The sequence below is a fragment of the Scomber japonicus genome, chromosome 3 (assembly GCF_027409825.1).
Source record: "Scomber japonicus isolate fScoJap1 chromosome 3, fScoJap1.pri, whole genome shotgun sequence".
NCBI classification, from domain to species: Eukaryota; Metazoa; Chordata; class Actinopteri; order Scombriformes; family Scombridae; genus Scomber; species Scomber japonicus.
This window is the reverse complement of record NC_070580.1, coordinates 15168974-15196014: the sequence shown is the minus strand read 5'-3', so window position 1 is coordinate 15196014 and position 27041 is coordinate 15168974. Positions and strand designations below refer to the sequence as shown.

General features: G+C 39.4%; 1 protein-coding gene across 2 annotated transcripts in view; it reads right to left on the bottom strand.

Moving 5' to 3' along the window:
- Nucleotides 1-1356: 1356 nt before the first annotated feature.
- cpne5b (copine Vb) overlaps nucleotides 1357-27041 on the bottom strand; it is a 121065-nt gene continuing 95380 nt past the window's right edge. For both annotated transcript variants that reach the window (XM_053315219.1, XM_053315217.1), the window contains 11 exons: nucleotides 19193-19234; nucleotides 18894-18969; nucleotides 16850-16903; nucleotides 16099-16160; nucleotides 13489-13535; nucleotides 11912-12093; nucleotides 11551-11678; nucleotides 9610-9712; nucleotides 3439-3496; nucleotides 2709-2782; nucleotides 1357-1750 (listed from right to left, as the gene is read on the bottom strand). In XM_053315219.1, the coding sequence (XP_053171194.1) occupies nucleotides 1559-1750; nucleotides 2709-2782; nucleotides 3439-3496; nucleotides 9610-9712; nucleotides 11551-11678; nucleotides 11912-12093; nucleotides 13489-13535; nucleotides 16099-16160; nucleotides 16850-16903; nucleotides 18894-18969; nucleotides 19193-19234 (1018 nt within the window). In that variant the 3' untranslated portion in view covers nucleotides 1357-1558. The remainder of the gene's footprint in view (nucleotides 1751-2708; nucleotides 2783-3438; nucleotides 3497-9609; nucleotides 9713-11550; nucleotides 11679-11911; nucleotides 12094-13488; nucleotides 13536-16098; nucleotides 16161-16849; nucleotides 16904-18893; nucleotides 18970-19192; nucleotides 19235-27041) is intronic.

Sequence of the window (27041 nt, the reverse complement as noted above, 5' to 3'; positions counted from 1 at the left end):
AGTTTATGGATTTCCACTGACATGGGAGTCTTGGAGTGTGTTTTGAATGGTTTCAGTGCCAGATTAACCCTCATTTAGGCCTTGAGGCAAAGACAAGATGTGGACCCCTATTAATCTCCACCATACTCCACCCATTTTGTATACCAACTTGCCCCCAGGTTTGCTGTGTGTCCGTCAGCTTTTAAAAATTCAATTAAACACACTTATTTTAGAAATATGTAGCAGATATGCATAATGCATGTGGACTTTATCACCACTGGTTTTGCTATGGAGCCATGTATTTACAAGTGGGTCCCTGTTTTTATTGTATCATTCAAATGCACAAGTATCCACACAACTGCAAATTACAGCATTTATACATTCTGCTGTTGAGCTCACGTTACTCCACTGATTGACAGTTGTTGGTGGTAAGACACCAAGAAACACAGTAATGTGCAAATGAAGAAGATGACTGCAGGCTGGTAAATGATGTAGTATTTAAAACTTAAAATAAACTTTATGCGGAAATGCATTTAACATATTTATGAAACACACAACTGAAAGATATCTTTCTTTTTCTTACTTCACAAGACACCTTTTTAACTCGATGCACCTCCACAAGACAGATCCTCATACATAGGAAACAATCATTGCTTAAGATTCTTAATATTACTCTGTGTAAAGTAGCTTTAATGAAGCTTTTACAGTGCATACTATCAAAAAAGGGGAAAAAATAAGGCTCATTAAATGGCTGCAAACGAATTGTCACATGGTGAACCTGTGTACTGGTGTAGCGATAAGTTGTCTTGTGCTTCTCATATGCAATCACTTAAAAAATAATATGTGACCACTTCAAAATGGGTAAATGTAATGTAATTCTAAACAGTTCTATCAAATGACCATGCCACTCTGAATAACATTCGAGGATAAATATATTGGAATAAGGGGGAATTAAATCTCATACAACATGCTCTTATAAACATTTACTTAATAAAGTGAAGAGGTGACACCTCATGGTATGAAAAGCCTGATTAATCTTCAAAGAAATAACTGTAAACTACACACCTGTATTTTTCCATCATAACTGATACATGATCAGATACGGAGATAATCCGCAAATATAAAAACTGATTCCAGAAGGGAAGAGGTGCCTAAAAATATGTATTAGGCCACACCAATTACTGACAAGCAAGACTTAGGTCAAAGTTCACATGTCCTGATACACTTATAGAAACAACCACAGACAGGCACAAGTTTTGACCACAACATGACCTTTTTGAACCAACCTGCTGTCAAATTAGATGTGAAACAGTCACTGCCTCAGTGTTGATTAAAAGCATTTCAACAACAAGTCCTGGAAACAAGCCTCTCTTCAAGAGAAACCAAATGAATATTTCACAGAATAAACAAAAAAATAAATAAAACGCTGCTCCAAAAGTCACTTGAATTCAACACCCATTTCCTGGTGCATCATCTCCTGTTAGCACCCACAAAACAGGAGGTAGAGAGTTCCCACTGGACTCTGAGTGGCTGCTGCATGCTGTCAGTCCTCAGTGAAAAGCAAAGGGAGGGTGAGAGATCAGATCTGTGTGTGGTGGTGTGTGTGTCCAGGTGGTGTGTAAGGAGGCGGCGCTGGGTTGGGTTTGATCCCTCGGCTCTTCATGTAAGAGATGAACTGGTCGGGGATCTCTGCCAGCACATCTTTAGCAAGCCGTGCCATACTTAACACGTGGTTACCTGTCCGGTCCATGTAATCTCTGAAAGGAACGAACTGACCGAGAAGAAAGGAAACTGTGTTACAGAAATGCTTATTAAGGTTAGCAAGTGCAGCTCATGTGGATAAAGAATGATGTGATTTGACAAATAATACAATACGATAATAAACTTATTCATTTTATTCTCATATAAACTCCTGCATGGAGCGTGAGACCTTGAGAGAATCTGGACTATGGTTGTGATGATTCATGAAAAGTACTTTTTGGCAATGTATACAAGTAAGTTTTTGGAGCAGAGTTCTGTACTGAGGGCTTATGTTTAAGCCTCTGTGTTAGTCAACATTTGCCAGGTTCTACCAGCTTTAGGAAGCTGATCTGTCACTAATCCTGGCTTCCCGTAGGAAGAAAGAGAAGCTTGAGCGTTACTGAAAAGCAAAATTTCCCACTATAGTCTGACTTTTTTAGTCTTTCATTTGTCATATTATGCCATCCTGTGCTGATGCTACGCTTCATTCACTTACTTGTAAAATAAATCATTTTGACACTACAGGAACAGAAAGATGATATTAATGTGAATAAGACATAAGGTTTCCAGGAGTAACACATAATATTCAACTTTTAAGTGTGCTTGTCTCCACAGGAAGCACACCAATGCCCTAATCTGTTAATGCTGACAGATGGTGTTTGTTAGACACAGGCATTTATGTGCCATAGCAGCTGAGATGACAGTAGGAATGTAAACTGCTAATGTAAAAATATGACATACTGTCGTACTGTTAATCAGTGGAAACACTGTTGCCAAGAAATATGTGATCCATATCTGGTGTCCAAAGACTGAACAAGTAATATTTATTTTGATTATCTGCCTTCACTGAGCCGCGCTTTTTATTACTGTCAAGATTGTGAATCTCTGAACCCCACGCTTGTGTTGCTGCTCATGGTCCATATACTGTATGTGGTCTGGTCTCTGCAGCAAATACAGTCAGTTTCTTTCATGCTGCAAAAAGCAGTCACCTGAACAATGTCTCTCTCTGCCAGTTTCCCACGGGACGAGATCCTGATGTCATCACCATCCAGCTCCACCATAGCTGGAAGACACAAGTTCCCACACAAACACACACACACACACACACACACACACACACACACACACACACAGTGACAAGGTTGATTTTACTACTACTAGGATTTCATTATCATACATCACATTAATGGTGTACCTTTTTGCTTCAGCATAGGTAAAAAAAAGAGGATGTTGAGTTGCACAGCTGTAATCACTTTATTGTATGTCTAATCAACTAATAAGCCCTTTTATTATAGTCTCTGCTATTTAGAATCATCCCCACAAAACACTTGCAAACACAGCAATTAACCCCAACCATTTCTTCTACAATTATGCCTGCATCCACCTACGACTTCCATTCTCCACTGACTCACTTGAGTTTGTACAGTAATTTTCTCTCAGGCATTCTTCTGAATTAATTCCAGGGAGGCTTGTGCTGGATGTGACAGTAATAGACTATGAATTGTATAAATTTGAAACATCAGTTACTTTCTTATGTTTTAATCTATTTAACAGACTTGATTAATTTAGATGGTAAAAATATTAGGCTATATAACGCCACTGAAGTCTTAGTAGATGTTTTCTTTACTGCTACATCTTGCATGTGCCTGCTATATACAATTTTAAGAAGGATTTAATAATTTCATCCATCCAACAGTTATAAAATTGAACCCATTGTACCGTCAAATTCAGCCTGACCCACTCCAACTATGATGATGGACATAGGAAGCTTGGCACCCTGCGGAGAAATGAAAAGAAAAAAAAGAAGAACATTTTAAAGAACATTTTTCACATATATGCCTTTGTTCTTTCAAGAAGGGAAAGAAGCTTGTCCACAGTCCCACTGACCTGTAGTGCTCATTACTGTATCCGACCTTATAGCACTTGCATGGTCACCCACGTATCTTACAGCCACACTAATGCTCTGTATCGCTGTAATAACTAGCTGGATAACCTTTAAGTCAGGCTTCCAGAGAAAGAAAAAATAGGGCGAGTAAGAGGGCGAGACAGTGAGGTGCTAATTTGAAGTTTCAAGTTTAGTCTTTTTGTCTCCTAAAAACAAGCACTTTCCTTATCCCAGATGTTTTATGTCCCTGAATCCAATTTTTCTGTTGTGTCACCGGCTCTTATCTGGGAATGACACTCTGTCTTTGCTCAGTAAATGTTGTTGTTATCAGGCTGGGAAGAGGAGATTAAATTTACTGACAACACTAACATTATCCCCTGATATACGGGTCAGCAGTGACAGTACAGAAGCTGTTTTGATAGTCAAAAACCAATTTAATGATAACATACAAACGTATGATCACACATATCCCTAGAATTCCCAGCTTATGAACGAAATGCTCACCGGCAAAAAGAGCTATGTTTCGACACAGTAAACTAAAAAGACACATTTGTCCGCCGGGAGGAAAATAAGTGATGAATGTGTTGGCAGAAACCTTGACATCACAGGCAGGGAACAGATAGTGGCATTTGTGAGCTGGGAGAGGAGGGAGAGGGAGGAGGTGCCAACTTCAGTCAGCACGGCGACCAACCTCAGTCACCCACCCAGCCACTCCCAAGCCACACCTCAGATCAGATAACACTGCTGCTAGTCTCTCTACTGTTCACTGTCTCCAAGCAAAAACAAAAACTGTGAAACTCACATGTAACACTTAGTGCTGGCTAATATTCTATTAATATGGTGTATTGTCTTAGGAATTAAGTTGTACTGTGATTATATTGTATTGTACTTTAAATATTTGAATTGAAAATGAGGTATTAAGGTACTTGCTTTGTGTGAAGTCTTGGAACTCAGTTCATCCATATCAAAATATTTTACATGTAATTTAGCATATACTTTCCATATTGGGATATATATCATGACAAAGAAATGTTATTCTTATTAATGATATTGATTTCAGCTATATCATATTAGAGTTTATGAGTTTGTGAGACAGCTGGATTCACAAGATCACGTGAGAATCCTTCTTGTCAGGCTTAAGTTAGACACTTGTCTCGGACTAATCAGCGTCCTATGAGGATGCTCACATAATATCGCGAATCAAGCTGCCCTGCAAGGGAAGACGGTGATAGACAGATAGTTTATCAAATCATCTGTCATGTATTGTTTGAAAGTGTCAACCCTTTTTAAATAGTTTCCAAGTACAACTTCTCAGATGGTTCTATGTAACAAACTATCTGTCACATCAAGTTACCCAGCCTAAGATCCAGATATACTGTATAGCAACATGAATGCGTGACCTCTTTTGCCACGGGGATGAGAGCAGTTTCTGTTGACGCCACCTCAGCCACAGGACATCAACACGATTATCAATGTTCAAACTCAACTTCTGTCAGCGTCTGTCCTCCCACGCACATGCACACCCCTACACTCATGCACTCGGGGACACGCGCGCGCGCGTGTGTGTAGCCTGAGACATTAGAACACATCAGAACAGGAAATGCCACCAAAAATAACCATAATCTCCCATGCTTCACTTTTGCTATCCTCCCGTCACCCTGACTGGCAGCCAAGATCCAGTCTAATGAGACAACAAAACAATCAAGCACTCATTACTCCAACAGCTCACTCCGGATGTGCCACTTAAATCAAAATGTCATGCATTGGCATGCTTTGATGGGTGTTTTTGTATTATGAGGGTACACACAGGCACACTCAAACAGGTTTATTCATATGTGTTTGGATAGGTGACTGTCCTGTCAACATAGGCGTTACGTGAGTCACTACATACACCAACAAATATAATCTAACACAGAGTTGCATTTAAAGAGTTGGCGGTGGAACGGTGGCATCTTTTCAATGGGAAAAAAAGGTGCTTGAATGTAAGCAGGAATCATTAGCATGTTCGGCTAACTAGGCTACTAGTTACCGGAGTAACAGAGCGCTACTTCCAAAGCTAAGAAGCACACCAATAGCTACATTAGCTTGTGGGGTTACAAAGAAAAAAAACCTGTTTGTGATCAGTACAAACACTGTGTAGTATTTCAGTTTTTAGAGCTCTGTCCTGCTCTTTATTAGATTTGGAAATTTACATCCATAGCCAACATTATTTAAGATACATTTGCAAATATATTAGTCCTAAAAGCCATTTTTCTTGTATTGTTAAAGGTGAAAATAGACAGTTTGAGAATATGATTGTAAGTTAATTAGCCAAACACAGTTGTCTTGTGTTTTTCTTACTTTTCTCGTTTACATTAAAATGCTAACACGATAGCTGTGTCTGAAATCACTCCTTTCTTCATGCATTCATTCTTCATATATAGTAAACATGAGCAGAAAATCACTAATTATTGTCACTTTGCATCATCATTGTCAGCTATAGAGTCTCACAATTGTGATTCTTGCATCTATAAAATGGGGTGCATTGCATTGCGAATTGTGGCAGTAAGTAGTGAGTTCACTATATAGTGGAAATATTTATACACTCACAATTTGGACACTAATTAAATAGTGGAAGGTCAATATAATAGTAAATATGGAGTGATTATGGACAGCACCACCATTTTCAACCAATATGAACCCTATTCTTGTAAACCTATTGGGCATGGATGGAAATGTGACAGGCATAGCAACAGCAACTACACAGGGGCAGGGCTCAGCAAGTGCAGCTCACACAGTATGATTAATTGATGACCTTGAGAGAGGTAAAATTGTAGAATCATGATGTAAGAAGTATTATCACAAGACTTAACACTGAACAGTTTATATAAATGTGTAGGTGTGACCTGTTCTAGTCATGGAGAGGACTGCACTTGTTATCCAGTTAAAACCCAAATCATGTCTAATGTTTGATCGTACAGCACTCATATTTTCATCAATGTTGCTGTTTTTTTTTTTTTTTAAGTTTTGTTAACGGCTTTTTTCTGCACCATGAACTCATTTTCACATCACCAGGTGTCCAATTACCTCTCACTCAACAAAGTCCTGAATCCAATACAAAAGGTAGTGAAATGCTTTTGTTGGCTCTTGACACTAATAAAGAGATGAAACAAAAAAGTCTGACAGTTAACAAGTAGAAGATGAGAGGGGAAAGAAATTAAAGGCAGCAAAGGATTTTGTTAGAAGCCCCTTTTGCACAACAGAACACAGAATGGGGCGGTGTGGGGGGGGGGCATTGTTGTTTCGGCATTAAGCCAATAGTGGAGGTTGTCGTGTTGCCCGATTGACGCCTGTGTAAAAGGGAGAGCTGGCATGGTGGGACTACACACACTAGACTAGGTTCAGTGTAAAAAAGCAAAATTGGCATAATGGCAGGTCTTCTTTACGGCAATATTGCGGGATCTCTGTATAAAAGCAGCTATAGATTGAATACGACGGTGTATCAGGACCATATATGTAAATTTTCGAGAACATCAAACAAAAAAAAATTCTGAGATTAAACTCGCAAAATTGCATGAAAAAAATTTGGCCAAGAAAATCGCTTCACTTTGCAACACTGGAGAGAAGTCGTTTGTGCATTGTGCCTGCCGTGGAAGAACTGATCTAATTGTACTTTTCAGTTGGGTTTAGCAATAAGGAGATACTTGTATAAAATGAAAACACAGAGGCTCCATTGCTTGAACAGGACGGCCACACATTTATTACTCTTCACTTTTCTGATCACACGTCAATTGCTGCACATCCACATACACTCACCTCCGTTCTATCCTTCAAAATAAAACCACATCTTCACTGTGTGAATGCTGAACCAGAAGAAACATAAATCAACTCTAAACTATCTGTTTGTTATCTTGTTATCTTAGCCCAGAATCACTATATCATCATAAGAATCCGGATTTACAAAAAAAGACATTACAAGAAACTGGGTCTCTTAACGTATGATCAGAAAATGAGTAATAAATGTGTGGTCGTCCTGTTTAAGCAGCAGCTTCTGTTTTAATTTTATAACCTATTTAAGTATAACACTCGGTCACACAAGTATATCCTCATTACTAAACCTAACTGAAAAGTACAATTAGATCAGTTCTTCCACGACAGGCACAATGCACGAACAAATTCTTTCCAGTGTTTCAAAGTGTTCTTGGCAGAATAAAACACCTTTTATCGCTTTAATCTCACAAATTCACTGTTTCTTTCTCGAAATATTACCCCCCCCCCCCCAGGTCAGTTTTTTTTTTACATATATGGCCCTAATATGCCGTCGTAGGGAAGAAATGCATAGAGACAGCAAAAATCTTTGTATTTGTGAGCGAGGGAGTCTCACGATTCCACAGAGAGAAAGACAATGAGACAGCGAAGCGACCCGGGTCATGAGCACAGGAGGGGGATGCTTAGGGATTGGCATGTGGATTTCTGTAGTCTAGCAGGTTCTGTTGTGGCGTGTAAACCCCCACTTTCATGCACTCGGACACGCATGGGTCCATGTTACTGAAAAAGTGTGCCCAACGTGCCCTTCAACACATCAATGTCTGCACATCAACCAGAATGCACAAAAACACCAGCATGCACGAATGCAAACTGACTCCATATGTTCATTCTCTACATAAAGTTGTGCACATTAACACTCTCCCTTATTCTCATTGTGTTTCTTGCTCTTTCTTGAAGACACCTTCCAGCACAAATAAGTATGAGGAAAGACTTAAATAACCTCAGCAGTGTGTCCTCCCTCGCCCGAGATCCGTGGAGAACAAAAAGGGAAAGCGGTGGAAGCGGCAAGCATCAGTAGACAGTCAAAGCAGAGGCAGTGAGATAGAGCAGCAGGCAAGATCTTAAAAGGAAGGTGTGGCTGTTCTAATGTTTTGACTAACAGTCGCAAATTCCCTTTAAATCCAGTCTGCTGGGTGTTCTGTGCCTGCGGCAGGCTGCGGAGGAGTAGGAGGAGGGGGAGGAGGAGGAGGAGGGGAGAAAAGAAAGAGGATACTAAGGGAGAGGAAAGGAAAAGGAAACCACCTACTATTTAAAGCTGGAAGAAAAAAGGAGTTAGGACAAGTTATGGGGAATGCTCTGAGGAATAAAGCATGATATTGTGTCTTTTATTGACAGGCACAATAACAACCTTTCAGGTTTCAGTTTTTTTTAAATGCTGTATTTCATGAATATTTTCAGTGTTGTTTTGTTGAGTTTGTGTTTTATATGGCAGAAGAAGAACACATTTGTACTTTAAGGACAATATTAATTCACAACATATCCATTTTTTTTAAGAACAGAAAAACTATTTTTGTGTTAAGCTACTTTGGTGTATTTATCACAAATTGTATTTATTACAAAGGTTTTATTAATTTAAAAAATAAATTAAATGTTTTGAAGAAGTGCTTATTCACTTTCTTGCAGCGAGTTAGATGAGATTTTTGATAAACCTTATGTTGTACATTTACTGAATGGTAAAAATTAAGCTTAGCTTAGCTTAGCACAAATACCCCAAAAAAGGGGGAAACAACTGGTTTTGCATGTCTCGAATATAACAGATATAATGTGTTACGTAGTGAACTTTAGAGATGCTGGTAGGCAGAGTGTGTGCATCCACAAAATGTCAAAGGGACAGTTGCTTGATATTAAAAATAAACTAGTACTTTTGTCTGTTCTCAGTCTTTATGCTGAGAACAGTCACTACCTAACTGTAGCGTCATATTCATTGTACAGACAGAGTGGTGTCAATCTTCTCATCTATTTCTCCACAAGACAGCATAGAAGCATTTCCCAAAATGTCACACCTTGGCTTGACTAAATGACAAATAGATAATGGAAAAAAATAAATTAAAGATGAACTGATAACAGTCTATTATTACCCCCTCTATGTTTGTTCACCTTTTTGTATTTCAGTTAAATCCCTTTACTTCAAAGTTGTTTTTTTCTAGTTAATATCAGTAGGAACTGGGCATGGTGTCTTCCCCTTTCCCCATCCTTACATTAACAATGGCCTCTTTGGTCTGGGCCATGTCGGAAATGACGCCATCTGTGATGATGAGGAGCACAAAATACTGAGAGCCATCCTGCACTGCTGCTGCATACCTACATACACACACAAAGACAGACAAAACATTAGAGTATGCTTTTAGATTACAAAGGATTTATTGATGGATCTAGTTAAACATTGATGTAGAATACAAATCCATGAGCATGCATGTCTTATCATGCGTTCTCACCACATGCAAATTCAATAAAATGTCATTGTCAGATATCTCAGGAGTCCACTCTGATTAGCAGTCCAAACAATGTTCAAAACAAAGATGGTTTTCACTGTTTGATCAACAGATTAGCCGTATAAAAAATCTCTTTTTACTTGAGTTCACCCATTCAAATGCTAAATACCAACTGCAGCTGTGGCATTCTGCAGCAGGTTGAAAAGTGTTTTATCAGAGCAGAGCAGCGTTTTAATTACAGCAGAGCATTGGTGTAATCAGATGGGGAATTGTTCGGATAAGGACCAACAAATGAGACGGTGATGGAGGCAGTGACAGTGAGAGGTGGAGGTGGGTTTTCGGGGGGGCACAGGAGGCCACTGAAATCATCTCACATTTTGCATATTTTTATGTGTGATTACCTGTGAGTGATATGTGCCTGACTTATCACCCTTTTGTCATTTGTTCCATCAGCTAAATCCGCCACTCTTTTGATAGCTGTCAGCTGATCTAAATTCACATCCAAGCATGTCACATCCTGTTTATTGTGTCTGGCAGGACAGATATTGTCAATGTACTGGGTCAGGAAACCAGTGGCACAGGAAATCAAAGCCAACCAAGGCCAGCAGTCAAAAATGTTGATGTGAGGGTTATTTTATGTTTGATAACTGCAATATTATAGAAGATGATAGATGATAACCACAATCTGTAAGCCAGCCCTGCATGGTACAAAAACAGATTCTTTCTGAATGGTTGATGATAAGCAGATCCATTAAATCATTGTCTGCAGGTCTTTTGAAAAGTTTTAAACAATGGCTCTTGCTCTCTGCTTATAAATACTTTTTTTTTTAAATTGTAAGCAAATCTGTGTGGATTGCTCTGTTTTATCATTGTGTTTTTAGTATTTGGATCAAAATATGAATAATGTATAAATCATAATGAAAGAATCACAAGCAGGGAAAGTTACCACAGGAGGAACATCTACAGGGACGAGACATCATTTAGTGAACAAAGATGAATATGAATTAGGAATCCAAAACTTGCATTTCAAATATCCATATAAAACTTTTTTTTAAAGGTCTATACATTTCAAGGGCTATAGCTTTTATTCTGGGACTATACTGGAATATCTTTGCATGTTTTACAGTTAAAAAAAAACCCCAAACTATTCCTTATTTATCTTACAATGGCCCTTTGTGCAGCTTCTGTCTTGATTAAAAATGTCAACTACTCAGACAGACCTGTTCATGTTTGAGTCGAGATTTGTTCTAATATTTGCCAGAGGACAATGCAAACAGCACACGGAACAACCTTAGCAGCAGAGACTACATAATGGATGGACAATTGTGGGCATGTATGAATGATCTGCCCTTTAGTTTGATTGTGAGGTAACTTGGACTTTGACTTTCAGGGAGGATTTTTTCCATACCTTCACCTCAAGTTTTGGATTTTTGACTTTGTTTAACATAGACATGCAACATCATAACAGTGTTTAAATGACCCAAAATCACAAAAACCATGTTCTGTCCCCTTTAAAACAGTTTTCCTCTCTTTATATCAATAAACATGGGAGGGTGGATTTTTGCCTTAGGTTAAATTAAGTAAAGTCGAAAAATGGGTCTGTGCAGATTTTACATTTAAATGAAAGAACAGCTTGTTGTACTTGCTACATTACAACTATAATAGGACAAAAAAGAAGCTATTCACCAGCTTGCATTGTTTTCTCACCTGGCAACATGGTTCACCACAGGAGCAAAGTTGGTTGGCCCATACAGCTGCACTGTTTTCAGACTCTGGTGGTATGCCTCTAAGATGCCCTCTATACCATTACAATAAGGATTTTCCATGTTTCCATTCTGAAGTGGCAAGAAATAGACAGCAAATCAGTTACCTGGACTTGGTTATGACATCTATTAAGAAACACTGTGATCAAGTACACTATCAAAAACAAATGTCAGTTAGGTATTAAAGAGAAAATCCAGTGTCTTGATTGTACAAATTGGAAACAAGGACATAAAATAGCATCAAGTTAATCTGATAAATCTGAACTGATTAAATGAAAGGTGTAATGATGTGAGGTCGGCTTCACCAGTGGAAACTCATGTGACACTCGTCCATCAGGGGGCAGTTTGGCTCCAAAGCCCAAAGCAGGAAACATCTTGTCACTGTCGTAGTCCTGAATGATCTCCCCAACAGCCTTCAGGGCCATGGCATAGGCGTTCAGCTGGTAGGGGTTCATGTAGTGCAGTGAAGTGGACTGGGAGGGGTTCCCTGTAGACCAGTCAATCAATTGTGAAATGTCTGAGGTGTAAATATACTATGCACATTTTTTGCAATGACATGACATCAAAAAGCATTTTTGTTCGCTGCAGCTGGGGATCACAATTGACATGATTCCTCTAAGATAGAGCTGTCATGTTCTGTCCTGTCATTAGATGATGGATTATAACTTTTAATTCAAATGTTTGTGACATAATCAAGAACACTCACTGTCAATCACTGTGAGATGTGAGTACTCAAATTAAATGAGCATTCAGAGGGTTTGTCAACAACTGTGACCTTCTCCAATATCCCAACTGTAATAACAGTTCAGGAAATTGTCAATGTACCCCCTGATGTTGTAGGTGATGTGCTCAGCATTTGATAAATTGCACCTGCACTCTGATAGCAGAAATCCTGTTGTATTCCTGGTTGGGCTGCATGCTCACAATAGTTATACAAGTGATGTGTTGTGGAGTCCAGAGTCTAACAACAAATTGTGCATCAGTCACTTTGACCAACACCAGGGTTGGAAATCTCTAAATAGATTGAGTAAATTGACCACTTGATAAGGCCCCTGGTCAACCTTGGTTACTGTTGCTATGCCTGTCACACTTTCTCACGGGACACATGCACAGTTTAAAATGGTAACAGTGGCAGATTTATCACTTGAAATTCTCACAGGTTTGTAGTCATGTTAGTGGCATGGTACATTAATGGTCCTCAGAGGATGAAGTTTACTAAAATTGATACTGCCAAAAAAGTCAATAGCAATTTTGTCAACTATAGCTACATAGCTTATTAAGCTAACATTTGTTCCTAAATCCAATGAATCCTTTATACAGTTTCCACCTGTCATGAAGACACACATAATTCATTTTTAACATAATTGTAAGTGTATTAGAGTTGTACTTAACTTCTCAACATGCATTTTTATGTGCTCATGTTTTGTGCACAAAATGATCCAGCAATTTGGTTACAGTTTCTAAGCTATGATTGGACAATCAAAGAGCTCTTCTATGCAAATAAATCTTTCAGAGAATTGAATTCAGGCAAAATGATTAACTATTAAGTAGTTTAATGGGACTTGTAGTCTTTTCACATGGTGAGAAGTCTTTATATTGAATTAAGAGTTTTACTTAATTTGCTTTATTTAATTTATTTCTAAAACATCCACTATAACCTTTTATAGAGAGTGTATTGACAGAACATTTAGGGGGGGAGCTTTCCAGGAAAGGCTATCACTTAGAGGTGACAATGTGTGTACAGTATGTGTACCCGTACTGTCTGCTTGTGTGTATGTTTGTGTGATTGATTCTGAAATTGGACATGCCACAGTCAAAGAGCACTATCATCTATTCTTGCCCACCCTCCCTACACATACACTTTGCTGTAAGTATCACTCACCATTAGATGCAGTGAAATCAATGGCCACGGTGAAATTGATCTGCGTCCTAGAAGGGGGAGGGAGAGGACAGCATGAAAAAAAAAGACAAAGACCAGCCAGGAATAACAACATGCCAGGCCTCATTAAATTCCACTGCTCTCACAACCACCACACACACACACACACACACACACACACACACACACACACACACACACAATCACTGTCCCAGAGTAAAAAGATTATCCCTAAAACATCATAAATAAGATATAGCAATTATTTCTTATGATGGTAAAGTTACAAACAGATCAATATTTAATATTCTCTTTGCCATTTTATCTGTATAAAAAACACAAATTGTGGTCGTTCAGTTGTCAAGTAAGATGTAAGTGATTACACCACTCTGTTTATCTGACTTTCACCTCCAAGAGGAGGAGTAAGAGGAGGTGCGGGGGAGCCTCTGAGACATTGAGCTGGGTAACAAGCAATTAGACTGATGGAGCACTTAAGAGCAAATCATAATCCAATTTTCCCTGCTGATGAAGCACTCCCCTTCATCTTACTAATTTACGACAATGAGACGAGGCCTTCGGGGGCCCAAATGACAGCTTCTCGTTATCTATGAGTACCACTGGAGAGGGAGGCAAAAAACGATAATAAAATGAACAAGTTAAAGATTCACATTAACCTTTGAGTTTGGGGTGGGGATGGAGAATATGCCACAGCCTGACCCCGCTAACCTTAGCATTAATTAAGCTAGGGTTTATTAATTCATGAGGACTCTTGAATGTACCACAATGTCTGCATGAGAAGGTAGGTTTGCAAACTCCAAGGAAATGCAGCGTTTGTCACTGTGATCTCCCTTTTCTCCCTCTTGTTTGAAATTTAGGTCTTGGGGGTGGACTTTCTGTTGTGTATGTGTGTGTTTGTGAACCTTTGAGTTAAAGGTCAGTGTTAGAAAAAAGCTAAGATCTCTTTTGCAGGCTCTTGTCACTCTAGTGAACCCTTGTTAAGGGAGCCTCCTTGACACTTGCTCAAAATGACATCGCAGACTTGTTATGTAGTTTAACTCTTTATTTTCCCTCTGTCTTTCCAACCTATCTTCTCTTTCTTTCCTTATGCTTTGTTACACACTATGCTCTTGCCTGTGAGCAAAATATACACTTTTCCATGCTAATTTCTTTTGGACCAACCACCTCATGCTCAGCTTTCCTTGCTTTCACCCCCCCCCCCCCCTCATTTTACAACACTACTTTAACGTAATTCAAATTCAGGAGTGGTAAAAGCTAATGTTGTTCAAATTATTAACCTGATATGAGTGTCCTGACCCATAATCACCATAGAGAAATAGCCCCTGTAATTATATTCCAAGCATATTATGTCCTCTCAGTCCCTAATCCTAAACTGTTCCAATACTGCAGAAGCAGAGCAGGGAAGAACTAGAAAATTCAATAGTCTGACAGCATTTAATTTCACCTCAGTCTTCTGCTTTTGAGTGATTTGAATAGCATCACTATTCTTGTCCTGATTACAGTGGTTGTCAAATAAAACATAAAAACCACAAGGAGTTCACTTGTCATCTTGATCTTGATAAAAGCTGTAATACCAAATATTACAAAAAAGTATTTGAACATCTCATGTAGAAATGAATTTTGCATGTGGTGTTTCTCCAGAGTCGTGACACAAAGAGCCTGGACAGTTAAAGTGACACACTTGCCTAACTTCAATCCATTTTCTTAGAGAGCAAAGACTCCACATTTGCCAGAACAGACTCTCTAACATGTCACTCAGTAAATGCCAGAGTGATGTTAGGGGGCAGACTGATGAGGATGATATTTTTGAAGAGGGGCCACTAAACCTTAAGGTTATTGTATCATAGATCAGCCAAAGCCAGGAACTGTCAGCGAAATCTGTCACACTTGTCAGCCCTGCCACAGCCCATAAAACCCCTGACAGCCGACCCACTGTGATAGGACGATGGAGATCAAAGCACAACCAATCCTGCCTGAGAGGCACACTTCACCTGAGAAATACTTGATATTCACATGTCAACCTCCAGCTCTAAAACCCAGCTGGTTGTTGGGCTGGTAGTCACTGTGCGGACAGTTGGCCTTAAACATTGAAGATATATTTGGCTCTTTAATGCTACAGATGGCACATACTCTGACCTTTTATAAATCTTTTTTTCCTCACAATTTAGATAATATCTGTTGGTTCTTCTCAGTTTAAGAAAGTTGCAGAGGAAAACTGCACTTAGAGTGTCATTACATGAAAGATAATAGGACAGAAATATGTGTTCTTATATACATTTTAATGGAGACTACAGATACATTTCATAATTCTCATTACAGGTCATTAACTGTTTAGATGACTTTATATAATAGTTGTGCATGTGTCATTAATCCTTAAAAGGATCATTTTTATTTTAGTAGTGTAGTTTGGGCCGTCATTGTAATCAAGACCCTATGAAGTGGCCATTTGAATGCGACATAAAATCTAAGCAATAAAGCAATCACACATTTTATAGGGCTACTGCCCTTCTGTCCTTCCTATGAAATCAAACAACAATATCTCTATTTAACTGATATTCCTTTGGTGTACACCTAGGAATGTAACCCACCCCCACTCACCCTCCTTTGATGTAATCTAAGAATGTGAACTCTGACTCTACAGAGAACGAAAGCAGGGTTACCTGGAATGAAAAAGAAACATGAGATTAAACACAATGTCAATGTTTTATTGCCTGAATACAAAAACTGTGCACATCTTGACTTGGTTCAACACTTGACACTCACTCAGTAAGATGTGAGCCAGCTGCTTCCTGATGACTGACTCATTTACATTGCCAGAGGACAAGTTTGAATAGAGGATGAGATGCATTTGTATGCATTACTTGCGCTTGCCCACACTTCATATACGTAGTAAATTGTTTGAAAAGTGGTGTTGGTGTCGCCCACTCTGATTTATCTCTCAGATCTTAATGTCCTTCAAGTTCTGCAGCGCCTTCATCCTTCAATTTGTCTCAGTTTCATACCTAATTGTCACCAATATTTGTTATTAACCGTATCCTGTACACTTTCTCTCTGAACCCAAAGTATACATCTTGCGCAGTATGTCACCTACAGTGCAACATACTGTAGTAAAAACTTTTTTGTTTTGTGATTTTCACCAAATATAATAATCTGTGTGTGATGTGAGGATTAATGAGGAAATCTGCTTCACATTTTTTCAGATTTTCAGAGCACAGATTTGCATCTTCTTCCAAACAGCCAACTCTTGCAATGATAATTAGAGAAGGAATCATTTAACAGATGAGAAGTAGGTGTGGAGCAGAAAAGAGGCACAGTGCCAGCCCTGATCTGTTGCTGGAGCCATACTCACTGTTCCAGAATTGACATATTTCTTTTTTTTCAGTTTCTTCTTGGTATTAATCACCTAAAAATTAAAAGAGAGGTACATGTGAGCAAAAATATTGATATATAGGCGAGGCTGTTCAGCTGCAAACATTTTATTCAACTCCCTATAATTTCTTCACACATTTACACCTTTTAGTCGTACTTTATGAATGAATTGTAATTGTGTGTAGCCATTGTAATGGAGGGCTGTACGTGGGTGACAGGAGAATGCCATCGCACAGATGTATGCAGTTTCTTGGCAGCATGAACAAAACATTTGTCAATACAGCTGACAGAAGAGAAATTGAGGAAGGAGAGAAAAGATATAAAGCACCTGTGCATAAAGTAACAGATGGATATTATTGGACAGCGTACCTCATGTGAGATTGCTTGTGAACACTTGATGTAGAAACACATTATTCTGTGTATCCTGTTCATGTCAATCATGCTTGTAGAGGGAAGATGATCGGGCAATCAAACAAATCTCAAGCTACAAGTAATCGATCGGTAAGACAGGCTCAAGATGCAAGACTTACATTTACTTTACTAGTATTCTACTGGGTCCAGAACAAGAGAAATGTCAATCCGTGGACCAGAGACATCTCAGCTCATTACCCCGATTCTCTATGGCTGCTAGGCATGAAAGTGACAGCCCCTAATTTAAAATGGAGGGATGGCAATTTGTCTGACAAACTGAACAATCTGCTGATGCATAAACTAAAGGGCCTTTCAGTCTCAGTGGGAGGTAGAGAGGAATCAAGAGTAGAATATAATGGACCTGACATCCAAAAGACAGGTATTTGTCCTTCGGCTTTAGGCCACAAAACCACAGAAGCATGAAGGTATTGACATGTCCTCTTTTTTGATAAGGATTTGACTTTCAACAGTTTGCCATTCAGATATTTTTATTCACGTTTCCTAAACGAATGAATTTAATAAATTGTGTTCTAAACAAAATAAAATAACATTTCAGTATTTGCTGGAAAGACTCACCTTAGAATGAGACATTTAAATGAGTTGTATTAGTAATTTGCATACAGAGCTGTATTATGTTCTATTATGAGACACAGTAAGCCATGCTATGAGAAACACTGAGCAATAGCTATGATCATTCTAAATCCCCAAATTGTTCTCTTATTAATGCTGTTCCATGCTGCTGTTAATAGCTCATTTCTGTGTGTCAGCATCCAGGTCATTATAGTGGCAAAATGAATCTTGGATTTTTGAAAGTAAGAACACAGACTGAAGAAATATTTAATAGGATGTACAACTGCTCAGGGAAGGTGGGGGATATTAATACTGTGCTGTACTAATGCCCTTTACAAATGACAAGGAATGAATGGAATAACTTTTTGGAAGTGTTTTTTTGTAACTGTTGAATCACAGTATTTATTTACTGCAGAATCATATTAATCATAGGTGTGTTTTGGGCGTAACACGCGGTAAACCAATCAGAGTGTCATCTCCCATTCCCTTTAATATCCAGGAGCGCTGTCACTTTGGCGGATTGTAAATTTGATGGCGGATTTACCAGGATGGTCACATGACTATATTGACAGTTTCATTGATCATTACTGCCATTAACTGATTCTGATGCACAGTGGCACGTCATCTTTTTTTTAATATGTTGATGTACATCATAATACAAATTCACATTGTGGTCCTTTTATTTGTGATGTTTTGCATTGTTTGGACTCTTGATGATGCGCCCCTTAAATAACAGTGACAGATGCACTAGTGACTTTAGACCTGGTTCTTTTTGGTCAGTAGCGCAATGCTTTCCTCTGCCTCAAAATAGCAAAGCGCCACCAATGCGCCTGACCACACCTCATTTTCAGACCAACACGCCCATAGGCGCACAGACTGGTGCAAGTGCATTTGCTATTTAGACAACGTGGGCACAGGGCGAGAAAATGACAACTGCGCCGGGGGAAACTAACAAAGACATATGCACCAAGCCCGCCATCCGCTGTACGCCAACCACAAGATGGGGCCCATTGTTGAATTGTGAACACACTGGAATTACTCACTTCGTACACATTGAACTGGCTCTGCCCTCGAGCTAGCTCTCGGTAGCTGGTTGTGAAATCCCCAATGAAGTCATGGCTGGGACAAGAAATGAAAGAAAGAGAAACTTGAGAAAAGATCAGGTGCATATAACAGGACACAATGGGAAGAAGATGGAACATTGTGATCCAAAATGATTTTGAGTATAGGGGAATATTACTTTATTTTATGTTTCAAGTGAAGATTACAAATAGTTCTTTGATTAATTGTTGAAATGCAAGTTACCAATTCATAAGTTGTAAGACTCCAGCCTAACACTCACCTGCCGTCCCTATCCCAATCATACACCTCCACCTTGATAGTTCTGAGGAGAAAAATCACACACACTCAGGTTAAAATTGCATGCTCGTTGGCAAAAAATGTCAGACTGTTTGCCCACTTATCATAGAATTATAGTATTCTCAACTTTTAAGCCAACATGGACCAGAGGTGTTTAAAGTGCTCCTAAAAATGGAAAATTTGAAAATCAACAATTCCATTACAACTGGACAAACTTAATCTACCAAGCAAGTAAATCGAAAACTCCAGACAACTTTTAATTGATTTTGTTTTGCCAAAAAATAATCCATCAATATGTTCATTCCAGTTGTTCACAGTATGGAACTAACATCATGCCCCACCTTACTATATTTGGAAAGATCCATCAAACATGTAGAATTGATCAAAAAGGAACAAATTCAAACAATATAAAGTATATTTGAGCCCCTTTAATCCCCCTTTTTGTCTTCTTCATGGAAAACCATATGGACAGACAGAATCGCTCTGGTTATGATATAGAAGAAAAGGCAATGCAGGAAGTGATGTGTAATGTACATCAAGGTGAGATGTTGTTTACTGCAACATGCCACCACGCAACAAAGGGAAAGCAGGTCTGTAATTTGTGAATGACACAGAATCTTCTGCTTCAAGTGAGAATTTAAGCGCCCCTTCTTTGACACCAGTTAACACACTTATGCAGAAATAAATTACTCAAGCTTGTTTTCAACATTAAGGCCTCCCCCACCATCGGAGCCAACTCACCACCAGGTGGTGATCAGCTCCGCCCCTCTCTTCACCCGAGTGTCCAAGCCATGCGACCGCAAGTCCGATGACACGACTACAAAGTCAATCATTGAACCGCGACCTAGGGTGTCCTGGTGCCAAGTGCACATATGGACAACCTTATGCTTGAACATGGTGTTCATTATGGACAATCTGTGATGAGCACAGAAGTCCAATAACAGAACACCACTTGGGTTCAGATCGGGGGGGGGCGTTACACCCCTCCAGGTCTCACTGTCGCTGCCAACGTGAGCGTTAAAGTCCCCCAACAGAACGAGGGAATCCCCAGATGGAGTGCTTTCCAGCACCCCATCCAAGGAGTCCAAAAAGGGTGGATACTCTGAGCTGCTGTTTGGACCATAGGCACAAACAACAGTCAGGATCTGTCCCCCCACCCAAAGGTGGAGGGAGGCTACCCTCTCGTCTACCGGGGTAAACTCCAACATACAGGCACCAAGCCGGGGGGCAATAAGTATTGCCACCCCTGCCCGGCACCTCTCACCAGTGGCAACTCCAGAGTGGAAGAGTCCAACTCCTCTCAAGAAGACATCTCTGGTGGGGTTTCAAGAGGAAAATTACACTGAGATTGAACAGAAGGATTGCTTGAATGTGGGAAACCATCAATTCAAGTTCAAGTTACAATCATTTTAAGTCGCACAATCCGTTGCTGTCCAGATGAAAATGGGCTCCATAGGGAAAAAAAAAACAAAATTAGAGTTTTTTAGTCAATCACACTCCTATATTTACAAAAATGCTTCAAAGAAAAGAACACTATGCCTCTATGATACATGGAGGAGGCTCAGTGATGTTGTGGTGTTGGTCTGCTGCCTCAGGCACTGGGTGCCTTATCTTTGCAGGTCACAATTAAATCAGACTATCAATTTATTTTGGAGCAAAATGTACAGCCTAGTGCCAGAAAGCTGTGTCTTAGTCACAGGTTATGGGTCTTCAAAAGACCCCACATATACATCAAAAAGCATAGTGGATGAGAAGAAAATTTTGGACCTGCTATGAGTCCTGATCTAAATCCAATTAGACATCTGTGGAAAGACCTAAAAACCTGACACCCATCAAACCTGAGAGAACTGAAGCAGTTTTCTCAAGAAGAGTGGTCCAAACCATCAGTGGAGAAGTTCAGAAAATAAAAAGCAAAGTTTCAGGTTATATTCAATGTAAAATAAAGAATGGTGGATACCATATACTTCTGTTAGTTTCAACTTAAAGCTGTAATATGTAACTCGTTTTTTGTTAGATTTGCCAAAATTGGCAGAGGACAGTAGAATATGATACAGATTAACTGTGAAACAATCCAGTGTCTCTGGGTCCATCCAGTGGTCATAATGCCATTTGCAAGAATCAACCGCTCCCAGATCAAAACAACCAATCAGGGCCAGGAGGAGTGTCGGAGAAGTGTCAATGACTATTATGCACCCCTCCCCCACACAGGACATACTGTTTCAAAGACGTGTCAAGCTCAACACAGCAGATCGCACCAGGCAACATAAAACTTCTGGTCAACTTTCAAAAACCATATAGATAATGACATCACTACTGACCCACAGTAGAAGCAGAACAATCTAAGAAAATGACCATATCAACTAAATTTGAGCAAATTAACAAAATCGGACAGTTTAGTTGTGCTGCTACAACGGCAATTATGGTAGCCTAAAGGCACTCGTTAGGATTTGATTGGGCTGCTGTAATTACTGTAACTGCAACTTAATTTAAAAGGCAGATTGCTCTCCCAGAGCAAGCTCCACTCTGCTGCTGTAACACTCCTGGTGGGGTAGGACACCAGGCAGAGGACAGAGCAAAACCGCGGCTTAGCAGTTTCCACCAGGAGCGGCTACCAAGTCCTGGGTCACTCGGCAGTGTCTCTCCCTCTGCTCAGTGCCTGCTGCGCTCTCACCAGGTCAAACAGGCTTCCACTGTTACTGTGGTTACAAGCCTGCTCGTGCACAACAGGTTTCTTTGTGGGGAGGGGCTTTGCAGAGCAAAGAGGAAGAGGGAGGGACCTGGAAGTTGTACTCGTTCCAATCTTTTGGCTAAAGCCTGATTTATGCTTCTGCATCGGAACGATGGCGTAGCTATGGCGTACCTACACAGAGCTCTCTGCGTTGATGTGGACCCCTACGCCGTAGCCTGACATGCACCTCCAAAAAATCCTAACTACGTGCCATGGCAACACGGACCGCAAGGGCTGTGATTGGTCTGCTCAAAACGTCAGTTCCTCCAGCAGTTGCTTTTTCTGGTCTTTCTTCCTGCAACACCACCATTATTATTAATAATGAACAAAAGTTATGTGTTTTCTGTTATTAGCACACATAGCGCAATGCTACATGCTACTGTGACTGGAAGATAAACAACACACACACAGTCACACCCCCTAGCAGCATGGCGGTGAATTGCAGAGCAACGCGTTCCCTCGACGCAGAACTTTGAAAGGTCAACAACGGCGTCGTCGTTTTCTCTACATACTGCAGCTTTAATGCAGAGAAAAATTATGTGGTTGGGTTTTTTTAAAAGGTGGAAGAGTATCGGTATTTTTGGCCATATACCTAATTAAAATCAACAACACAACAACAACAGAAAAAAAAAATGTTTTGAAGTAGTGCAACGGGAACCACGCAATGTATTAAAATGGTTCTCACTTCTCTAACTGGGATTCTTGCCAGTTTTAGAACAAGGCTGAGCAGTTTGCTGCATCTTGAAAGAGAAGAACTCAACTTATTTAAAGTGCTCCCTCAAAAAAAAAAGTAACTTCCAAACTGCAGCACATGTACAATTTGAACATTCAAAAGAACATCAGGAAAAAGACACACTGATGACATTTAACACAAATGCAGAAGAAACAATGTCCCTGTAGAATGAAGAAAAAAAACTTTTCTTGGCACTTTCATTCCAGCGTCACATTGATCCCACCCCCATGTCTCCCCTCTCTCCCCACTTCGACTTACACAGACACCAGCCCAGATCCAAAGAAAGTAGAAGCAAGTGGCACATCAGAGACTCTTTCCTGTCACTGAGGAATTGAAAGACGCCTGAAATATGCCCAACTTCCTCCCTGCCACCTGGCCCCTGTCGTTCAATGGTGACAGTTTGTTCTTTTGAGGTTATCTTCAAGGCTGTGAACTAAAAAAAATGTGCCTGTCACCTAGGTGGTAGAAACATGATGCTTCTCTTCCAGTGTAAGAAAAGGAGATAGGATTGGTAAAAAAGAAAAAAGAAAAAGCAGAGTCGTCCCTTCTCCTAACCAATCTAATTGCAGAAATAAATCTTGTGCTTGGCGTAAATAAGTGCCATTTTTGTGCGCGTCTGTGTTACACAAAAAAAGGACCTGAAAACTGTCATCATGCCGACTCAAAGCATTTCAAGTCATTTCATTTCAAATCTGTGTATCCTAACTTCAGCCGCATCAAAGAACTGAGGCGGTAAGACCCTTGAATTGCCCCCTTGAACGCTCGGAACAATATACACTCCAAAACTAATCTGCCACCACCAATATCTTCAGCTACTATTCCAAGGCTTCTTTAATGAACATGACTCATCTTCAGTAATGGAAGTGCATATAATTGAGGGAAAAAAGGAGACTACATTTGACACTGAACAATTCTTCAGCTCCAATTACACAGATCTGTCTGTGATCTTTTGCCAGAGAGGAAAATAGACCGTGTTTGAGTCATCCAGGCTAGCATGTTAATGAGGAAGAATTGATTCTTTTTGATGTTTTTAATGAAAAAAAAACTGCATTAGAATATATACATTAGGTTACACCAACACAGGAAATGAAGGGTGTGTGAGGGATATATAGTTACCAGTCAAAGGTTTGGACACACTTTCTCATTCATGCGAATGGGAAAGTGTGTCCAAATATGTGTATATATATATATATGTATATATACTGGGAGAGACAGAGACAGACTTTAAGATTTCTTCACACATCAGTGGTTGAACAAAATATACCACAACTTGGAAGCGTTTTCCATTTCTCTCCTCTCTCCTCACACTCTCTCATCCTCTTCTCCTTGACTTACTCATCTGGAACAGGGCCTTTGACATATTGGATTTCTGTTTTTCCTTCTGTAACACTGCAAGTATACTTGCCTTCCCTGTCTGGTGTCTCTAATCTTTCCATTCTCCTCTCCCTCTTTTCTCCTCTCCTATTACCCTCTTGCTTTCCTGTCCTTCTACTTTAAACTTCTTTGCCAAAATTAATTCTGTTGCCAGAGTGCATGTTATTGTGGAGAGATGGATTTATTCAAGGATACCTCAGACACTTGCTGTCATTAGGGATTCAACTGGATCCTGCCAATTGAAGGACAGATTGCGTAATCACTGCGCCACCCTGTCGCCAGTGAGCATAGTTGGGAAGGTGGACATGTTTTTATCCATGTCTGTGTGATATTTTAACAGGTTACCAACAAATCTGCCTAACGTACGGTGCAAAGATGGTTCTCAGCAATATTTTCAAATCAAGGATTTCTTACTGCTGTTTCCAAGAAATAACAAGGCTCTCATTCTCTATGAAAGACATTGTGTGGCAAAAATGAAAGGTGAATTGTGCAGGGTCAAATTCAACAATTTCAGTGTGGCTATTGCACATTCTTATGGATGTTGGCAGAAATATTCAGAAACATTCAAGATGATTTTTTTTCTCTGATAATGAAATGTTAATATCCAAAATCATGTTATTTCTGCCCTGTTACTTTTTCTGATACCTGAACTAATTTTGTTGTTAAACCAGTGCTCTTTTTTTCTTTTTCAATTTTAAAATATCCATCCATTGCTGTGTGTAAAAATGTATGTGAAACAACACAATGCTGTAATAAAACATCCCTTTTTAACTACAAGTGGATTGTCCTTATTGGGCACGGGCAAATTATAGTTATATTGTTCTTGAAGGTTAATAAAGTTGTGTTGGTGCAGGGCAATGTTGAAGCCACAGTGACTAAAAAATGGTCATGCATGGCTGATACCTAGTCAATGATACTTGGTTAATGAGATGAGTATCAGAACTTAAACTGATCCATTATGTCTGATCGGTACATCCAGTAGATTCATTTGTTCATTTTTAACAGGTGGGATGGCCCAGTGGAAGGCTTAGGGTTTGGATTGCAGTATTATCACATAGGCCAAGCCTAATTCTTGATATTATAACTATAATATTGATTTCATAGAAGTGTAATTAGGCTAAATAAATTGTTTGTGTAGGCCTATTCTTTTACTGGAGGTGGAGAAGGTACAATATATGACACTGAGCCTCACTGACTGTACTGTATATCAGCAAACAAGCCATAGTAGAGTAATGGTGATTCACAGAATTAAGCCACACTACCTGTGTGTATGTATTGTGATCCAAGTTTCTCTGTTTTGGTGGCCACATGAGCCATGCGTGCAAGTTAATACAAGTAAGTGCACGTGTTACAGCATTTCAATCTCTCTGTGTCCTCTACATCTATTTCCAAGATGGCAGTCATGTCACAAACCTTTTCAAATAACAGCTAAACATTACACTAAAATATGTTTCTGAAACCATTTTATGTGAGAAATAGGCAATGCACAACTGAATAATCATGGAAACATTATGGGAAAACTACAGGCAGCAGTGTGTCTCTGCGATCCTCTTGCTCTTTCATGACTACATGTTGCTACTTCGATCATGAAGGTGATAGTATATGGTTTAGAGAATATTACAGATTAAAAAATTAAACTGACAGAAGGGAGGGACTGAGAGAATAAGGAGCAATTACAAATCAGTCTGCTTGAGCACCATGGACAGCGCCATGGATTTATCAATACACATCACAGTTATGCTACTGATATTTTAGAGCCATGGTCGGGGCCATGGATTATAACTTGCACAGACTTCAGTCAGATAAAGGATCAAAGAATCAGGCAGACTAGACATTCAACTGAACAACCCCTCTGCCCCTGCCTCTCTGCTATGAGGGGATGGAGAAGAAGGAGGGCAGGGTAACAAGGGGGATGCATTTTAGTCGTTTTGCTAACAAGGGGGATTGCATCACCCCTCATTCCCCTTAAAATTTCCTGCTGGATACAGCCATAGTAGTCACATGACATCATAGAAATACTTTCCTTGGCCTATAGCCTGGTTGAAATTAAGAAATGTGGAGATAATGTAATGCTATTTAGTTTGTTATTTTATTTTACTTTTGTTGAACAAAGTTTCCCTATTCAACTACTAGTGCTTATAAAGCAACAGTCAGCTAAAACCAATACCACACTGAATTAATTTCTGGCAATGAAAAGTATTCAAATATATTACAAAGTCTAACTCTTTTGACCAACGATTTTAACTAACTATAAAGACCAACCTTTTGGATTTCAAATCATTTTCACTCAGATGGAGCAGAGCACATTAAAGTCTGTGTAAACAAAAATGAGAGATTTCTTTTACACATTTTTCTGTGTTGTGACAAACTCAATTTATTATTGCTTTACATAGACCAACATTAAGGACTTTTAACCTTTGAAAGTGGTCTGGACATTATCTCCTCTTTGTAAACAGCACTTTATACTAGACACAAAATATTGAAGATCCAACACAGCAATGACCTTTAAAAAAATCTGTGAATGGACAGTGTAGGTGGGCAGCTCAAATGAAGTGCAGCTGTCAATGAGCTCCATACCCAACCCACAGGGACTTGCTTTGTTTTAGGATACAAAGCTGTCACTCAGATAAATTAAGAATTAAAATGGCAAATTTGATTTTTTATCATCTCATTACAGAATTAGAGAGTCAGAGTTAATTTTAAGATTTTATAAACCACATTTGTGTGTAATGTCATGCAAGTTTTAACATGTTTCCATCTACTACTGTTATACGAATATTAGCAGTTGGGCACATCAAGAACAAACAATTGATAATGCTTTCCAGTTGGGTGCTATTAGACAACTGCACAAGAACAAGGCATGATGAAATGATGTAACTAAAAGATCAGTAGTCAAACCTCAAACAGTGGAAAAACGAGACAAAGTGATGGAAATATGACATTTATATGTGTGCAATGTATCAATTGGAAGAAAGCCACAGTCTTCTCATCGGTTCA